General features: G+C 46.5%; 1 protein-coding gene across 2 annotated transcripts; it reads right to left on the bottom strand.

Annotated features, from left to right (window-relative positions):
* Positions 1–861: 861 nt before the first annotated feature.
* gopc (golgi-associated PDZ and coiled-coil motif containing) lies at positions 862–9,622 on the bottom strand. 2 transcript variants are annotated; one of them, XM_070849717.1, is made up of 9 exons: positions 9,115–9,622; positions 8,327–8,491; positions 7,009–7,032; positions 5,047–5,222; positions 4,548–4,713; positions 4,369–4,464; positions 3,585–3,749; positions 3,294–3,459; positions 862–2,280 (listed from the first exon to the last, which is right to left on the bottom strand). In XM_070849717.1, exons 1-9 carry the CDS (start codon positions 9,373–9,375, stop codon positions 2,162–2,164), a joined length of 1,338 nt encoding a protein of 445 aa, XP_070705818.1. In that variant the 5' UTR covers positions 9,376–9,622; the 3' UTR covers positions 862–2,161. The 2 variants fall into 2 exon arrangements, with proteins under 2 accessions (XP_070705818.1, XP_070705820.1); XM_070849719.1 differs by lacking the exon at positions 7,009–7,032.
* Positions 9,623–16,047: the final 6,425 nt, after the last annotated feature.

The raw sequence follows: 16,047 nt of genomic DNA, 5'->3' as shown, positions 1-16,047 counted from the left end.
AGGGCAGCTGGCTGGCTTCCTGTTTTCAACATTTTCCGTGACAGCAGTAACGTTCAAACTGTGACACGTCCTTAAGAGGACAGCTGATTTCCACAGCTGTCGTAACTATGACAACCAGTTAACGTGTGAACAAGTGGTCAGTGAATGGCCGGGGGCCGGGGGCCCTGGTCATCACGAGCAAATGAAGGCCTGTTGTGTAATGTGCTGCCAGCTAAGCTTACTGTCCTTTTTCTACACTTGAATTCATTCGAGAACATAACTAGAGCATGACATGACGCAGGACGTGTGAGCTGTTGCAGATTTATTCAATATGCCAAGTTATTATTGTCATGCTCCCTACTTTTGGTCATTGAAAAAGTCAGGAATGAATAACAGTGAAAGTCCAGTCTCCTACATGAGGCGAAGGAGATCCTGCCTCCTGCTGGAAGTATTTTGTTTAAAATAAGGTCCCATGTGGCCCATCAGAATGGAGGGGTGGGGGGGCTTTGCCTGTTTTTAGCCACTCACTGCCTGAATGTAGACCTGTAGACTCCATCTCTGTCGTCTGCAGATGAATCTTTTTCTTTCTTTGCTGGATGTGCTACTGCCGGTGTTGGAGTCCATGCATTGTTGCTGATAGTAATAATGATCCTTAAACCCCCCCACTGTGATGGTGACCTGTAGCACCAACGCTGCAGGAGATTCGTCCAAAAGGTCTGTGGCTTGTGCACGCATCAGTGTGATGTCTGGGCTACTGTTGGAAGTAAGAGAGCCACCATGTTCATTCTGTCCTCTGTTGTCCCGTTCATGACGGTGAGGTCCCGCCTCTACTCCACCTCTGGGGTGGGTTTAAGGGAAGGAAGCAGACAAAAGTACTCCAGATGTATTACAAATGAACCAAAGTGGAACCAAACTTTATTTAGGAGCAAAATGAACCGACTTGAATACATTACCTATAAAGATACACATCATACATGTGAAGAGTTTAAAGACACAAACCAAGCGCCAAAGGAAACAATAAGAAAAGGCGAGTTAAAAAAGGGGGCATGAATGCTGTAGGTCACGGGGCCATAGTGTACTGGGGGCTCCACGTCCCCGTGTTCTTTGGGCCTGAACACTGGCAGGTTTCAGCTGTAACAGATACAAGAGCTGGGCACAATAATGGATTCAACTGAATATCTCTGCATCGAACATGGGCGAGGCCCGTCAGCTCTGTTCCCTGGTTACAGCAGCTTGTTGTTTTGCAGTAAACTGTGAGGAGCTCTGATAAAATATGTGAAACAACAGAATGTCATGTGACCCAACAACACAAAAACAAAACACAGTATGCAGCAGTATGCAGTTAAAAAAAGACCCCATGACTAAGAATGATTGTATTCACTGACATTACACCATCCAAGTGTTACTGTGCCCACCCCCTGTACATTTCACATACAGTGACATGCCGAAATAGGTTAGTGATGGAACCAGGTTAAAGGTCTATGATGGGTCAACGGAACGTCTAGCCTACAGTCACCACCTCATGAACAGGATACGGTACCAGGAGGGGCGTTACGGTCATACACTCGTATGACGGGTCACTGAAAAAATTACACCGTCCTCAAAGACATGAGAGTATTTGCAACGTCAGGCTTTAGATGTTTCAACATGCTTTTCTTAGTATTTTCACTTTTAAAAATCAGCCTAAAATGGACATATGGCCTAGTCATCGACTGATTGTTCTGCTAACTGCGGGCTCTGGGGGGCTTTATGACTTCACAGATACCCGCAGAGGACACCGTTAAAAATGGGATCTGGGATACTAAGGCGTTAAAGGAGCAGCTGCTCCACCTGCCTGAAGCCTCCAGCCAGTCTGCTCTCCTGTCCTGTCCACTCCCAGTAGTTTCCTAATAAAATATCCCAAAACAGTCACACATTGTAGAGTATCATTCCCACCTCCACATATCTTACAGCTCTGATTTGAAATGTGTACTCTTAGCTAAAATCATTGCCACGTGCCCAGGCTAAACCCCCAAACCCACCCCCCCAGAACACCAAGAGGAAGAAGGGAAAACAGACGGTTCTGTTCATTTCCCCTTGTCCCTGGGCTTCTCATACAATTCACTGAAAGAGTTCTTTGAGAGGGACTTCTCCCCACCAACCCCCCGTTATCTCTCCAGACAGCAGTGGCTTGGCAGAGCCTCTAGGAGGAGTACTCAGGCTCAGGAGGCTTTGAAGGGGTTTCCTCTGAGGGCGTCTCACTGGAGATCCCAGTGTCTCCTCCATTCTCTGCTCCATTGTTCAGTGACATCTTCTCCAGAGCTGCAGGGGGGGGCACAGTGTGTGTATTAAGTCTTTTCTGCATCAACCCCAAATCAGTCCCGGTCTAAAGGAGCTAGTATCAGTCCTGGTCTAAAGGAGCTAGTATCAGTCCCGGTCTAAAGGAGCTAGTATCAGTCCTGGTCTAAAGGAACTAGTGTCAGTCCTGGTCTAAAGGAGCTAGTATCAGTCCTGGTCTAAAGGAACTAGTGTCAGTCCCGGTCTAAGGGAGCTAGTATCAGTCCCGGTCTAAAGGAGCTAGTATCAGTCCCGGTCTAAGGGAGCTAGTGTCAGTCCCGGTCTAAGGGAGCTAGTGTCAGTCCCGGTCTAAAGGAGCTAGTGTCAGTCCCGGTCTACAGGAGCTAGTATCAGTCCCGGTCTACAGGAGCTAGTATCAGTCCCGGTCTAAAGGTGCTAATAAGAGTCCCGGTCTAAGGGAGCTAGTGTCAGTCCCGGTCTAAGGGAGCTATTAAGAGTCCCGGTCTAAGGGAGCTAGTGTCAGTCCCGGTCTAAGGGAGCTAGTGTCAGTCCCGGTCTAAGGGAGCTAGTGTCAGTCCCGGTCTAAGGGAGCTAGTGTCAGTCCCGGTCTAAGGGAGCTAGTGTCAGTCCCGGTCTAAGGGCGCTAGTATCAGTCCCGGTCTAAGGGAGCTAGTATCAGTCCCGGTCTAAGGGAGCTAACCACAGAACATGAATATTCACATTGAGAAGCATTTATGGACTGCATGACCTGCAGTCAGTCACATGGCTCGGATCAGCGAGGTACCCGCCTGTCGGTCTGATTCAGGTTTAATCCTTTAGTTTCAGCATGAACTGAAATGCACCTAAACTAAAATACCTCAATGTTTGGTTTTTCTCTTGGTTGGGACCACAACAGTGTCCTAAAGGTTTGAACCCATTCCTGACTCCAATATTAGTTTGGTCCTTCTGCCCTGACAGGTGAAGACGATAACTGGCCTTCATACATGTGAGCGTTCAGAAGCAGCTTTTATGGATCAGACCATGTTCTGAAAACTTACCCTGCAGCGACGCTGAGCTGTTGCTGGGTGGCGCCGTGCTGCTGTTGTCCAGTTCATCCAGGTAGAGGCGGTAGTGGTGGCCACTGTCGTCTTCATACTCCACATTCTCATCATCACTGTCCACCTCTGGAGCCACATACACCACCTCAAACTCTATCTGTCCTCGCTGGCAGACACCAAAAAGGGCACGTTGAGACAGTGTGTGTGTGCGTGCCTGTGTGTGCCTGTGTGTGTGTGTGTGTATGTGTGTGTATGTGTGCCTGTGTGTGTGTGTGTATGCGTGTGTGTTACCTGCTGGGAGAGAATGGTGACAGCCTCCTTGTGTTTGGCATCTCGCAAGTTGATGCTGTTGACAGCGAGGATGGCATCTCCGACATGCAGACCTCCACACCTGTCTGCAGGCTGCCCTGGATGGATCTCTGAGATGAGAATGGGGACACCGTGCTCCTTCCCTCCCTGGGGGGACGGACACAGGACAGTAAAGTCAACGTGTTTGGCCAAGTGAAGTCAGAGATGTTGTAGTCATGTGAGAGAAGTGGCCACCAGGACGGCCTCACTGCCAGCTGTTCATGTTTATTACCACCTTCACCAGACTGACTGTTTCAGATTCCTGTTTTCCTTTTCTGTTGCGTTCATGATCACATGATCAGCAGTATTTCATCTTACAGTTCGTCTCAACTTCAACGCTTTTGCTACATTTGCTACATCCTTAAAGGACGGTGAATGTTTGTCACTGCACTGACCTTTACTAACGGATTGTGAACATGCACGCTGAATCTGTAGACATACGTTTGTCCTCTGCTGGTGGAGGTGTAACAAGTCAGGGGATCGGTAAAATAAGATACAAGTGTTCATTTCCAGGCCCTTCGTCTCCTGCTTAGAGGACCTAATGGTTCTGGATTTTCAAGCACATCTTGATAAAGTAGGTCAGGTTGGGCTAATACTGAACACACACACACACCTTGAAATGAGCACATCTGCCTGCCTTAAATACATTTGTGTGACTTCATGAAGTTGTCACGGCCACATTCAGGAAGGACAAATCAAAGTAAAATGAACAGCTGAGACTTCTTACTGTGATAGAGATTCCGAGCCCCTCGTGGTCATCTTTGACCAGCACCACCTTTCTGATTGGGCCCACCCCCTGGGTCTTCTTCAGCATGTCTGGTTCCTGGAGAAACAGTAACTCATTACTCTCTGGAAGCATGAATAAAGGTTTCATCAGGTTCAGCTGCTCTGTACTTGTACACCCACGTGTCCCACGGGAGAGGGAAGAGGCTTCTTCGGATCATTCCGACCTCGACACGCCCGGATGACGGTCTTATGGCGGTGAAGGTGAATCTCTGCCTCCAACTGGTTCCACAGCTTGTCGTGTGCTGGTCCTTTCATGTCACGGCCAAGTAACTGGATCTGCTGCACCCTGGAAACACACCAAGCAACTCCGCTGTCAGGTCCACCCCTTTTCACTGCTCATCCAGGAAAACAGTTTCCATGGCAACACAAATCAGTTGAATCAGTTGGTGAACCAGACTCAGTCAGAGAATCACTCAGTCAGACCTTATTAACTTTAAGAATCGTTATACTGTTCATGGCCTCCTCCTAATTATACACAGCCCAACAGTCTGTCACTATTACAGCAAGTGCATGTACACTTGTGTATAGGATTTATTATAGGACTTGTTTATAATGTTGCTGTCTTTTAAACAAACCCTCGTCTTTAAGCTAAAAGGCGTAGTGAGTTCCAAATCCTCACCTGCCAGCCAGTTCTTTGTCCAAGTACTTGGCAGCCAGTCTGGCTCCGTACACTTCGGCCTGCAGTACTGCCATGTGCCTGCGGAGGGCCTCGTTTTCTTTCCTATATAGTCTCACTTCTGCCTCCAGCCTCGCCTCTGCTAATTTCTCTTTCTTTCTGGCCTCGAGCTCCTGTTCCTAGAACAAACACAGCACATGTGAACACCTCACAACACAGCAAGCGAGACGGGAGGATGAGTGGACATGCTGTTAGCCTCTGGCAGCCTAAGACAGTATATACACTTACACAACTGTTAGACTTCATTTCAGTTACAGAGTATATGCAAATAACTACATTTAATCTAACCAATATCTATGTCGAGATATTTCAGTGCATGGATTGTTAGCTGTAGCAGAATACATCGACGAGGAGATTAGTCAGTGAAACTAAACTGTCCGGTTAGGGCTGAATGTTTTCCTGTGATTTTAATGTATTGCTTCCAATGAGGCAAATCCCTGAGAAATATAGGAACAGCAATGAGATGAAAATACTGTAAGAACTGCATTTCAAGGTCAGTGTCTGCCTTTGACACCTGTGTGGAGAACGTGCCTTTGTTTTAGTTCTTACTTAGTTTGTCTTCAATACACGAACACACCAACAATCCACCAACTACTGAGAAAAATATCTGACTGTCCGGCTGCTAAATGCTCCACTATGTTCATCAGCGAGTCACAGATTTAGTCAGTTGGCCGTTTGATCAGATCAGCAGTTAATCCATGTGAACTACGAGCGGCAGAAACAAGCTGCTGTTTCTAGTTTTGTTTAAAGGGTAAACAGGACACAAGGTTGCTTTGACAGAAGAAACGGCCTGATTCATCGTGTCTGCTGACTTTTGATCAGTGTCCAGTACGGGGCGGTCCCTTTTGATTCAAAATGTCATGGAGAAATCAAACATTTAAACTGTAATGACCTGCTCAAGTAAATAGTTTGCAATCTATTAGTGGAACCGATAGTATGTAGTAGTTGGCCTTGTGGTCGAGCAGGGGTCGTTCTTAACTGACCCACCAGTAAACTAAGCCGATAGATGACTAGAAAAGTCTCCACCAGGCGATCTCTGCTATGCCTAACTCCATCTGGGGGAACAGACTTTGACAACAGCAGCTTCCTTACAGTCAAGAAGGAGGCAAAGATAACAGGGATTTATTCATGTCAGATTGACACTCAAGTTCCAAACCTGACCAAACATCACTTCCTGAGCCACAGAGTGTCCTGAGCAGACGGGCTGAGGCCGTTTTCAGCCCAGCTGATTGGTGGAAATGTCTTTAGCTCTGCGATGACACTCTGAAGCAGGTGTTGATACCGTGGGGCCCCCCCGAGGAGTCAGCAGGAAATAAGAGTGGGTGCACACACCCACACACACACGTCTTACTCTGCTGTCCTACTACAAACCTGAGGACTCGCCTGCTATCTAACCACCCAAGAGAGGCAGCAGAGGCACTACAAACAAGTGGAGCAACGTCAACCATCCGGCCTCTTCTGACCTACTATTCAGCCTTTGCCAGAAGCTTGTGAAAAGTCTAAAAAAGTCTCTAGTTGTGTGGCAGGTGATGTGGTGGATTATGGGTAAAGACCTATCGACCGCTGGTGCTCCATTCATTTTCAATGGGAAATTCAAGAATTGCTTTGCAAGGCGTTGTGGAATTCCTGGTGACACAAGACTAACTTGTGAGGCCAAAAAAGGCAGCTGAAAGTTAAAAATGTTCATGAATACTACAAATGAGATCTGATCTCCGACAGTAAAGCTGCAGCGCAGTGGTGGGTCAGTCTTTCTCTGCTGAGGAAACATGCCTGTGGAGGAGAACATCATCATCTTACTCTCTGGGATCCCTTTTTCTATGTCCCTGGCCTCAAAGATTACAGCTACTTGCAAACCATAATTTAAAAATCAGATGTTCTGCAGAACACGCCCACGCATTAACTTACCATCTCTTCCAATGTTGAAGCAGGCTTTAGGGGAGAGGAGGCAGAGGAAGAACAGAAGAAGTTATAGATTAGAGAAATTCTAGTTTCAGGCAACAGAGATCGTGAGTAAGTTATCCAGTCAACACAAGTGGCAGATATACTGTACAGCAATATGCACATCAGTATTGGGAAAAAGGAGTAGAGGCAATAGGAGTGCAGAGCAGAGAGCACTGGAGCAGCAGCAGCCACCACCGGCCCTGGACGGCCACTTTACCCACACAGCAGCGTAACTTCAGTGATTGTGTTTGGAGATCCAGGCGCTGTCACAGACGCTTCTAGTGCAAAGCAGCACTGTTGCTAACCACATCATCTCAAAACAAATGTTGGACACACTGAGTATCTTCTGTCTAATATAATGACGATCACTTCAATAAGGGAAGGAATTTAGTAAATATTAGTATGAGCAAAGATAAGTTATTGACATTATTTTCAATAATCTTCCATGGTCACTGTGCAGTACCCCACTAGCAGGTAAATGCATCCTCACTGTGTGCATGACAGTGGAGGATTGCCACGGTTCATATCAGACAGACTCTCTGATGTGTTAAAGAACGGCCTGCACACGTTTGTTCATGTCAGGGCTCTGAGGGATGAATCTAACCCTGCATACAAGAGCTGTGAATTACATTTATAATTCTTTTTTCCATTACCTCAGCGGGGGGGTGTTCACCTTGTCAGCGGATGCTGAGGTGGCCAATGTTGCGCTGAGGTTTCATGTATATACAGAAGATACCACACAACCCAGGATGGACAGTAAGAAACTAAACAGGATAAAGTGAGGAGGTTATGTGCATATTTAGCCCCCCAGGTATTGTTCTGCATTAACGCATCACTCTAGATGTTCCTTTCAGTGTGCAGGTGTCCTGCCTGGATGAGATTAAAGGTCTTTTTAAAACATCTGCGTATGTTCCTAAGAGCAGAGAACATCCGTACTGTTTATGAGCAGAACTAATTGGCCCCCCTGCGCCCTCAATGAATATCTGGATATTGTGTAAACAACATCTATGATACCCATGACCCCCGGCTCACAGGCCGCTGGACGAGATCAACAAATATCCTAGGGGACAGCAAGCTTGTGTTTTGTTTAGCATAGTTTGCTCCTTGTAGTCTCTGGGGCATCCAGCGGCCCAGGGGGGGGGGGGCTCTCCTTCAGTATTCATACTGCCTCTGTTAAATACAGGCAAAATGCCAAAAATCCCTCTAAAAATGGTGTTCCTCCTGTACTACTTTGCCTTCATCAGTTGGAGGGTTGTGAAGAGCATCTCCTCCCCCCACCTACCAGTCTGTCTTTGATGGAGTCCGAGTCCTCAGCCTGGCCTTGTTTGGCGTGAAGCTGGAGCTGGAGAGCATGAAGCTGCAGCAGCTGATCGTGGACCTCCTTTTCTACCACTGTCCGCTCAGCTTTAGCGTCAGTCAGCTCGGAGCGCAGGTCCACCAGCTGGGCCTGGAGGGGAGGCAAAGATGCATGAAGACGGTATGGAGGGGGGGGGGTCAGGTCAGAGGAAAATCTGCGCTGGCTTCAGTACTCAAGTGTCCCAGCAGGACTCCCACTAGGACTGAATCTTATAATGCTAAAGCACCCGGGGAGCGTCTGCAAGGGTTTCACCCACAATTTGTGCCATCGAGTCCACTATGGGGGGGGGCTTGTCCATAAAAGAAGCTTTTTTGTTTTGGTAATTGGACAATTTAACAGGAAGTTTTTCAATCTTATGACAGCAAAGAAGAGAAAATGTATAAAACGAAGTTGCTGACTGAGGGAAACAAGGTGGAACAGGTGAAGGGCCAGTTCACAGGAGACAGCAGAGCCTTCAGACCTCATCATCCTGCCCCCCCAGACCCACAGATCCTGACATCAATAAATGATAGTCATCAAAAGCATAGCTCTGTGACATGGAAGGACCAAGGACAAAGGACCGGAACCGGGACCGGGACCAGGACCAGGATAGGGACCGTCATGTGTCTGTGGCCTGTGACCATCAGTCACGTTCCGGCCTTGGCAGGGGGGGGGGGGGGGGTCATGGTGTTATCTGACCTCCCTTCCATGTCCCGTCGGCAGCACTTACTAACCTCTAGCTTGTGGTTGAGCTGGAACACTGTCTGGGCTTTGTGACACAGCTGAGCGAAGCAGGAGCTGAGGCTGGTCATCTTCTGTCGACCCTCGTACGTAATGTCCACCTGATCTGGGTCTATTTCTCCGAGCAGCAAGTCCACGTCCACGAACGCCTTGTCAAACTCTTTCTCCAGCACTTCTAGCCAGCGAAACATGGACATACCGGGGCCCAGGCCCGGGCTCTGGCCCGCCGGGGAGCATCCAGCCGAGGCGGACATGGCTACCGTCAGAGCACAGCAGCCCCAACGTTAACGGTAGCGTTAGCTTCCTGACGTTAGCTAGCTCACTTTGATGGCCGCCGGCGACAATAAGTCACCTCTCTGCTGACCACTGCCGAGGAACAGTGACAGTAACGCTGAGACCGATGACTTGACAGCGGGCTGGGTTAGTGGAGAGGAGTCTGACAAATGTCTTTATCTAATTCTTGTGAAAAGCACCAGACCGGACCAGGAAGTCCCACATCAGATTCACGATTCTATCTGTGAGCGACTACTACAGTCTGCCTGAGTCTGACTGCAGCTGGTCAAAAGCAATGGATAGCAGAGCGGGGAGCGACGGCTTCTGGCAAACCAGTTCATGCGCCTCACCGCCACCTCGTGGGCGGAAGTGTTGGGCAATGGATCTGTGGTTAGAGGCAGCTGCGCAACTTATTGTAGAAGCACTGTTTGTTATATTGGTTGAAATTCTCATAACAGCCAGACAACAATCAATAAATGAAATTGTTTGATAAGAAAAAAAAAAGATCCCATGTCTGTGGCTGTGATGGAATTGTAATAAACCTTTAATAAAGCTGATTGGACAGCCAACCATCCTGCCTTCCCTCTTACCTACCTACCTGTGTGCATCCTGCAAATGCGCCCATTGCACATGAGCAGATAGGCGTTAACAGCAGGGGTCTCACACCCACTGAGCCAAAGAACGAGAGAGAGCTGCTGCTCAGCGACAGACTGTCCTAAGCAGCAGGGATCTAAGGTGGCCACAAGGACGAACACTCCACAACGGCCTAAAACACTGCCATTGTGAGAAACGTGCTGCAGCTTTAGAAACGATACAAAGTCAAAAACACACAAAGCCCAAAAACCGAAGCAACAGAGGAGTGCTGCAACACAGCACTAGTCCTCCAGTGAACAGGAAGCTACATCTGCACAAAGGAAAAGCCTGTCTGAACCAGTCTTCTTTCCAGTAGGAAAGATCTTCCAATACATGGAGACATTGTTTCATTTGTGGTAAGGATGGTATCAGACCAGAATGCATCGCACCAGCCAGGTGTAAAAATGAAGCCCAAGAACAGAGACCTTCTAGTGTGACAATGATAATCTATGTGACTGTTCAGAATAATTCATTTCATTAATTCATTTGACTCAGTTGGTTTCTTGCACATTCACACACGGAAGCATGGTTACGAGGACATTGTTGTAATCAATGACAATTTCACACTATTTACCCAGGCACCCAGACACCTCGACCTCCAGCCATGACCACGGTGGTCGATATGAAAACCAACTGTTCACACATAGTACTGTGGAGTTGGTTTAGAGCTGCTCTCTACGACCCGAAAGGGAACAGAAAGGGGGAGTGGCTGAGTTGTGCGCACAGTTAAACCTGTAGTGAAGTGACTGGTTTCTCACCCCTCCACTTGTTGTATGGTCACCCACAACAATTACTGGTTGACATGTTGTTCACACCTGACCCCAGAACAGGAGAAAGAGGATGGAAAGGAATGAAACTGTGATCATCATAACTACACGGAAATGTAGAAGCAGGCCATGGAAGAAGCATTTGTGAAGATGCTCAAGAAGCTGCCATGAGAAGTAAGAGATATTATGAGAGTAAGGTGAAAGGCTCAGCACTCCAACCTGCTGATGGTGTTTTAATCAGGAATATGACACCTTTGTGGTGGTCCAGGCAAACAGGGAAAACACCTGGAGGGTACTGTCCTCACAGTTGTGCATAACATAAAGTGAGTAAAGGTATCCCCGTCTACACACTCAGCCCTGAGAGAGGAAAACTTCACCTTTTGGTTAAAATTCTTGATATGTGATGATTTGTTACTGCACATTCTACACTCAACTCCACGTGAAATCATCCCTTGGTTCGGTGCTGCTGGACGGTCAAACTAGGCCAAGTAACCAAAAGCAAACATATTCATGCAACTACTACTGATCAGACACTGGATCAAACCATCAATCGAGAGAGAGAAAGAAAGGGTGAAGTTGTTGGCTTTACATCACAAAAGGCAGCTGTCACAAGATGGCTGATGACAACACACTAACCACAGCAAAAGTCAGTTCCATGAAAGAGCTTTGAGACAGTGATGAGATGAGTTCAACAGCCCATCAGAAACGTGGAGCATCCAGGATGGACAGAGATGAGAAAGAGGCACAGAAGATAAAGGGAGCTGTGGAGGAGATGGCATTCCGCAGGAGCATGATTAACATTGTCACAGGTCAGGTTGCTTCTGAGAAGGTTGCGAAAGAGCTCAGAGTTTCCTCCAGGATGGTGCAAAGCAAAACACAGCTGTTAATGAAGAATGTCTCGCAACATTCACATCATCAAGTAGTTTTTGGGACTGTGAAATAGAAAATACTGTGCAGCTTTCATAGACATGAAAAAGTCATGAGTCCAGCACACGAAAGGTTCACATGGATTCAGATGTGCTCGTCTGAAGACTGCTTGATGTCTCCTGGCAGAGGGAGGTGCTGATGTCCTATAAACTTGCTGCTGTTCCTGCATCTTTATTTGATGATGATTGAAGCACGAGGAAAGCAACAAATGCTGACGTTTCTAAGAAAACTGAGGTTGTGGTTGAGGAAATACAGCACTTACCAAATTCAAAGGGACCACCTGTGTCCATCATTGATGAGGGTTTCCACGACTCAGACTTTCAGACATTCCACAGTGTAGATGGGATCATCTGCAAGAAGACTGCAGCCTTAACAGGAGAGGAGGACTTCAACTGTGTGCTTATACTTTTATACAGATACGATCATTCCCCCTCCATAGAAGACTTAGGCACAGGTAGGCAAGAGACCTATATATGTAATTACAGGCAAAGCAAAAGTTCCTAACTACATGAATACTTGAAGTGCAGAGGAACTAGGCTGCCCCATGCAGCTTTGTCAGAAACTACATAGTGACCACACGACCACCAAGAATCCCATCAGAAAAGACCATTACGTTGGCAGGAAAGTGGTTATAAGAGACAAGATGGCAGGCAGGTCAGGGGTAGAAATCTAAGTAATCTCTTACAATTTCTTCATGGTTGAAAAGATTTTTAAGTCTCTGCAGACGTCACTTGCTTGGAACATCCTACATTTCTTAATGTGGACCACTGACCATATCTGCCATAGTTACATAGCAAACCTTGATTGGTGTTTCTGGGTCAGTCCCAGTGAAAACTACCTAAAAGTAAACACATTCATCATAGACCTTCATATTTGACATTTTAGCTCATTGAACTACTGTGTTTGTAGTAGGCCTACTGTATATCCACAATGCCGTCAATGCATCAACATATTCATATTCTGTTCTTCCAGACATGTTGCAAACCCTCACACTGAATTTGATATCAGAGTTTGGGCGAAGCAGCACGGTGGTGCAGTGGTTAGCACTGTTGCCTCACAACAGGAAGTTCTAGGTTTGAATCCAGGGTCTTTCTGTGTGGAGTTTGCATGGCTTGCGTGGGTTTTCTCCAGGTACTCCGGCTTCCTCCCACAATCCAAAGACATGCAGGTTAATTTGTGACTCTAAATTGATAGTAGGTGTGAATGTGTGTGTCTGTCTCTGTGTGTCTGCCCTGTGATTGGCTGGTGACCAGTCCATGAGCAACATTTTCCCACGTGCAGCTCAAAATCAGTATGCATGAGCATAGGAAGCATTTAAAATGAGGGTGGGACAATCTAACGGCACTACCCCACAAAGTCCTTAAAAAAAAAAATGTTATTTCCTGTTTTCTGGTGGCGTCTAATAGGTGGTTTAATAGTTGTATCTGGATATACTAGTGTGGTCGGCCCCTGGTCACATTTCTGAAAATAGTACAGAAAGTGATTTGATGACTAATTCAGAGCCATCTGTACTAATAACCACTGAACCGACTGCCCAAAGCTGTGAAATTTCAGTGTTCTTTAAGGTTGACTTTTTTTTAAAGTAACTTCTCTCTCACCATCTTCAGCTTAACACCAGCAAGACAAAGGAGATGGTGATTGACTTCCGCAGGAAGACATCCCAGACTGCACCGGTGAACATCCAGGGACTGGACATTGAGAGGGTGGAGACCCTCAAATACCTGGGTGTTCACCTCAACAGCAAACTGGACTGGTCTCACAACACAGACGTCCTGTAGAAGAAGGGCCAAAGTCGTCTCCACCTGCTGAGGAGACTGAGGTCCTTTGGAGTGTGCAGGACTCTGCTCAGGACTTTTTATGACTCTGTGGTGGCGTCTGCAGTCCTCTATGCAGTGGTCTGCTGGGGAGGAGGGAGCACGGAGAGGGACAGAAAGAGACTGAACAGGCTGGTCAGGAGGGCCGCTTCTGTCCTGGACTGCTCCCTGGACTCCATAGAGGAGGTGGGTGAGAGGAGGACACTAACAAAACTCAAGTCCATCATGGACAACCCCTCTCACCCCCTGCATGAGACTGTGGGGGCCCTCAGCAGCTCTTTCAGCAGCAGGCTGAGGCACCCACCCTGCAAGAAGGAACGCTACCGCAGGTCATTTCTCCCATCAGCCATCAGACTCTATAACACCAGCATCACTGGCTGATATTAACACACTGCCTACCATCCATGTCATTCCATTCCTGTCTAAAGTGTAAATATCCTATGGTGTAAATATTTATTTCATTTCATCACAATCCATATACTTATATTTATATTTATATTTATTTTTGCTATTTTTGTCTTTTCTATTGCTTTGTTTTTTCACTCTCCCTGTTTATATTGTTGCTGCTGTAACAAGAAAATTTCAAATAAAGAAAGTCTCAAGTCTCAAGTCTCAAGTCTTTAGGGTTTACAGTTACGTTTTTTTAGGGTTTAGGGTTACTTTCCACTTTTGTTGTGGATTAGAGAGTGAAATGCACATGGTGCTGAATCGAAATATGTCCATGAGTTAAGTAGCTTTACAATTAGTGTCAAATCTGCATTATGTCACTCTGAGACAACATTTAATTGGTCACATTGCTGAAACTAGGACAGGACTCAATGAAAAAGGGACATTTTATTATTCTTGCTTTACTGGTCAGTAGTAAAGCTCTTTCAGGGTTTCATGAAATGAAATTTTTCCTGCTATACCCTCCCTCGTCCATCACTAATCATGCACCCTCACTTTGAACTAGAATTAGGCGCCTCTACTATGTCGCTCCAAAGGCAACCTTTACATATTTTCCTCTTTACATACAAATTAGTTTTCGTTGTGATCTAAAACCAAACAAATTGTATGCATCACTGTGAAGATGTGCTTTATTGAATTTAATATTTTTCCACATAAGAAGATGATTTTCAGTCTCAAGACTGTAACAACCTGTCTGACCAGAACTCACTGTTGAATTTATAACATTGCTCTAATGAACAAGATAAGATGAGCCTGTATTGATGACCAGCGCAGAAATCTGGTTAAACAAACTTAACTAATGGCATGTACTTTATGTGTACACACAAACATGGCTCACACTGATGGACAGCTGAGATGGACAACTTCCTCATCCCATGTTCGTCCTTTTCCTCACATCCTCATTTCATTACACCTTTAAATCCCACTGTTGTGGCATGGTCCTTAGTGGTGACATGTGCTACATAAACTGCCCCATGCTGTGTTCATTCCTATGAAAGTTTCTCTTCTACACTTTCCAAAAGTTACTGGACTGATTAGATCAAATACTGATGGGGAAGTCATTTCGTGGGGGTTGTGACTAAAAAAAAAAAAATCATCCTCTGATTTCCAGACGTCTCTTTCACAATGCAAGTCAATGAAAAAACTATGGAGAAGTGTAATTACAACAGTGGTCACATGGTGCCACTGGGCCCAAAAAGACTTTTCTAGAAGGACTCAAATAGTGAAAGAGATGCCAGTAAAGCAGCAGATACATTTTTAGTCACACCCCCCATGAAATGATTCATTTCACCATCAGAATATGATCCGTTTAGTCTGATAACGTTTGGAAAGTCTAGAAGAGCTGCAAATTTAAATAATCTCATCCCTGTTAAAGTTAGAGGAGGGCTAACAGCTCGGCAGGCCCACTGAGCAACTTTCAGGGGAATGAACATTGTATCTGTCTCTGTGTACATCCATGGAAGGGATGTGCACGCACATATGCATTTGCAGAACAGCCACTAGGAACGCTTTCTCTCTAAGAGGACCTGTGATTGGTCAAAGTCTCCCATCATGGGCGAGGTTTACTAAAGCCTGAGAGCAGTCCAGAGGAGGAGCACAAGTCTACTTTTCTCTCCTCCACCTCCACCTCCACCTCCACCTCCACCTCCTAACCTACAACATGATGAAGGTTATTGTGGATACTGTGACACCAAGAATAATGTGATCATCAGTTGAAATGAAAACATCCTGTATGAAGGAAGTACTCACACTCACTGTTCCTCCTTTAGGCCCCTGTGCTAAAAAGACAAGAGTGCATAAATAATCCACAATCCAGTGACTAATGATGACCCCCCCCCCCCCCCCCCCCCCAGAGATCCACCCCTAGATTGTTAAACAGTTCCCAGGACATGTGAACCTACTCTTTTGCTTGCCTTCGGTGACGCATGTCTTACTGTAGTGTGTGTGTGTGTGTGTGTGTGTGTGTTTGGATGAGGGCGGGCTCTGTGCTGGTGACTTGTGCGCAGAGACAGCTACGGCTCATTCAGCCCCCCCCACCCCCCCCCCACCCCGGTCAGCTCTGTGC

Source organism: Pempheris klunzingeri, chromosome 18 (assembly GCF_042242105.1).
Source record: "Pempheris klunzingeri isolate RE-2024b chromosome 18, fPemKlu1.hap1, whole genome shotgun sequence".
In the NCBI taxonomy this organism is placed as follows: Eukaryota; Metazoa; Chordata; class Actinopteri; order Acropomatiformes; family Pempheridae; genus Pempheris; species Pempheris klunzingeri.
This window is presented reverse-complemented; position numbering and strand designations above follow the sequence as displayed.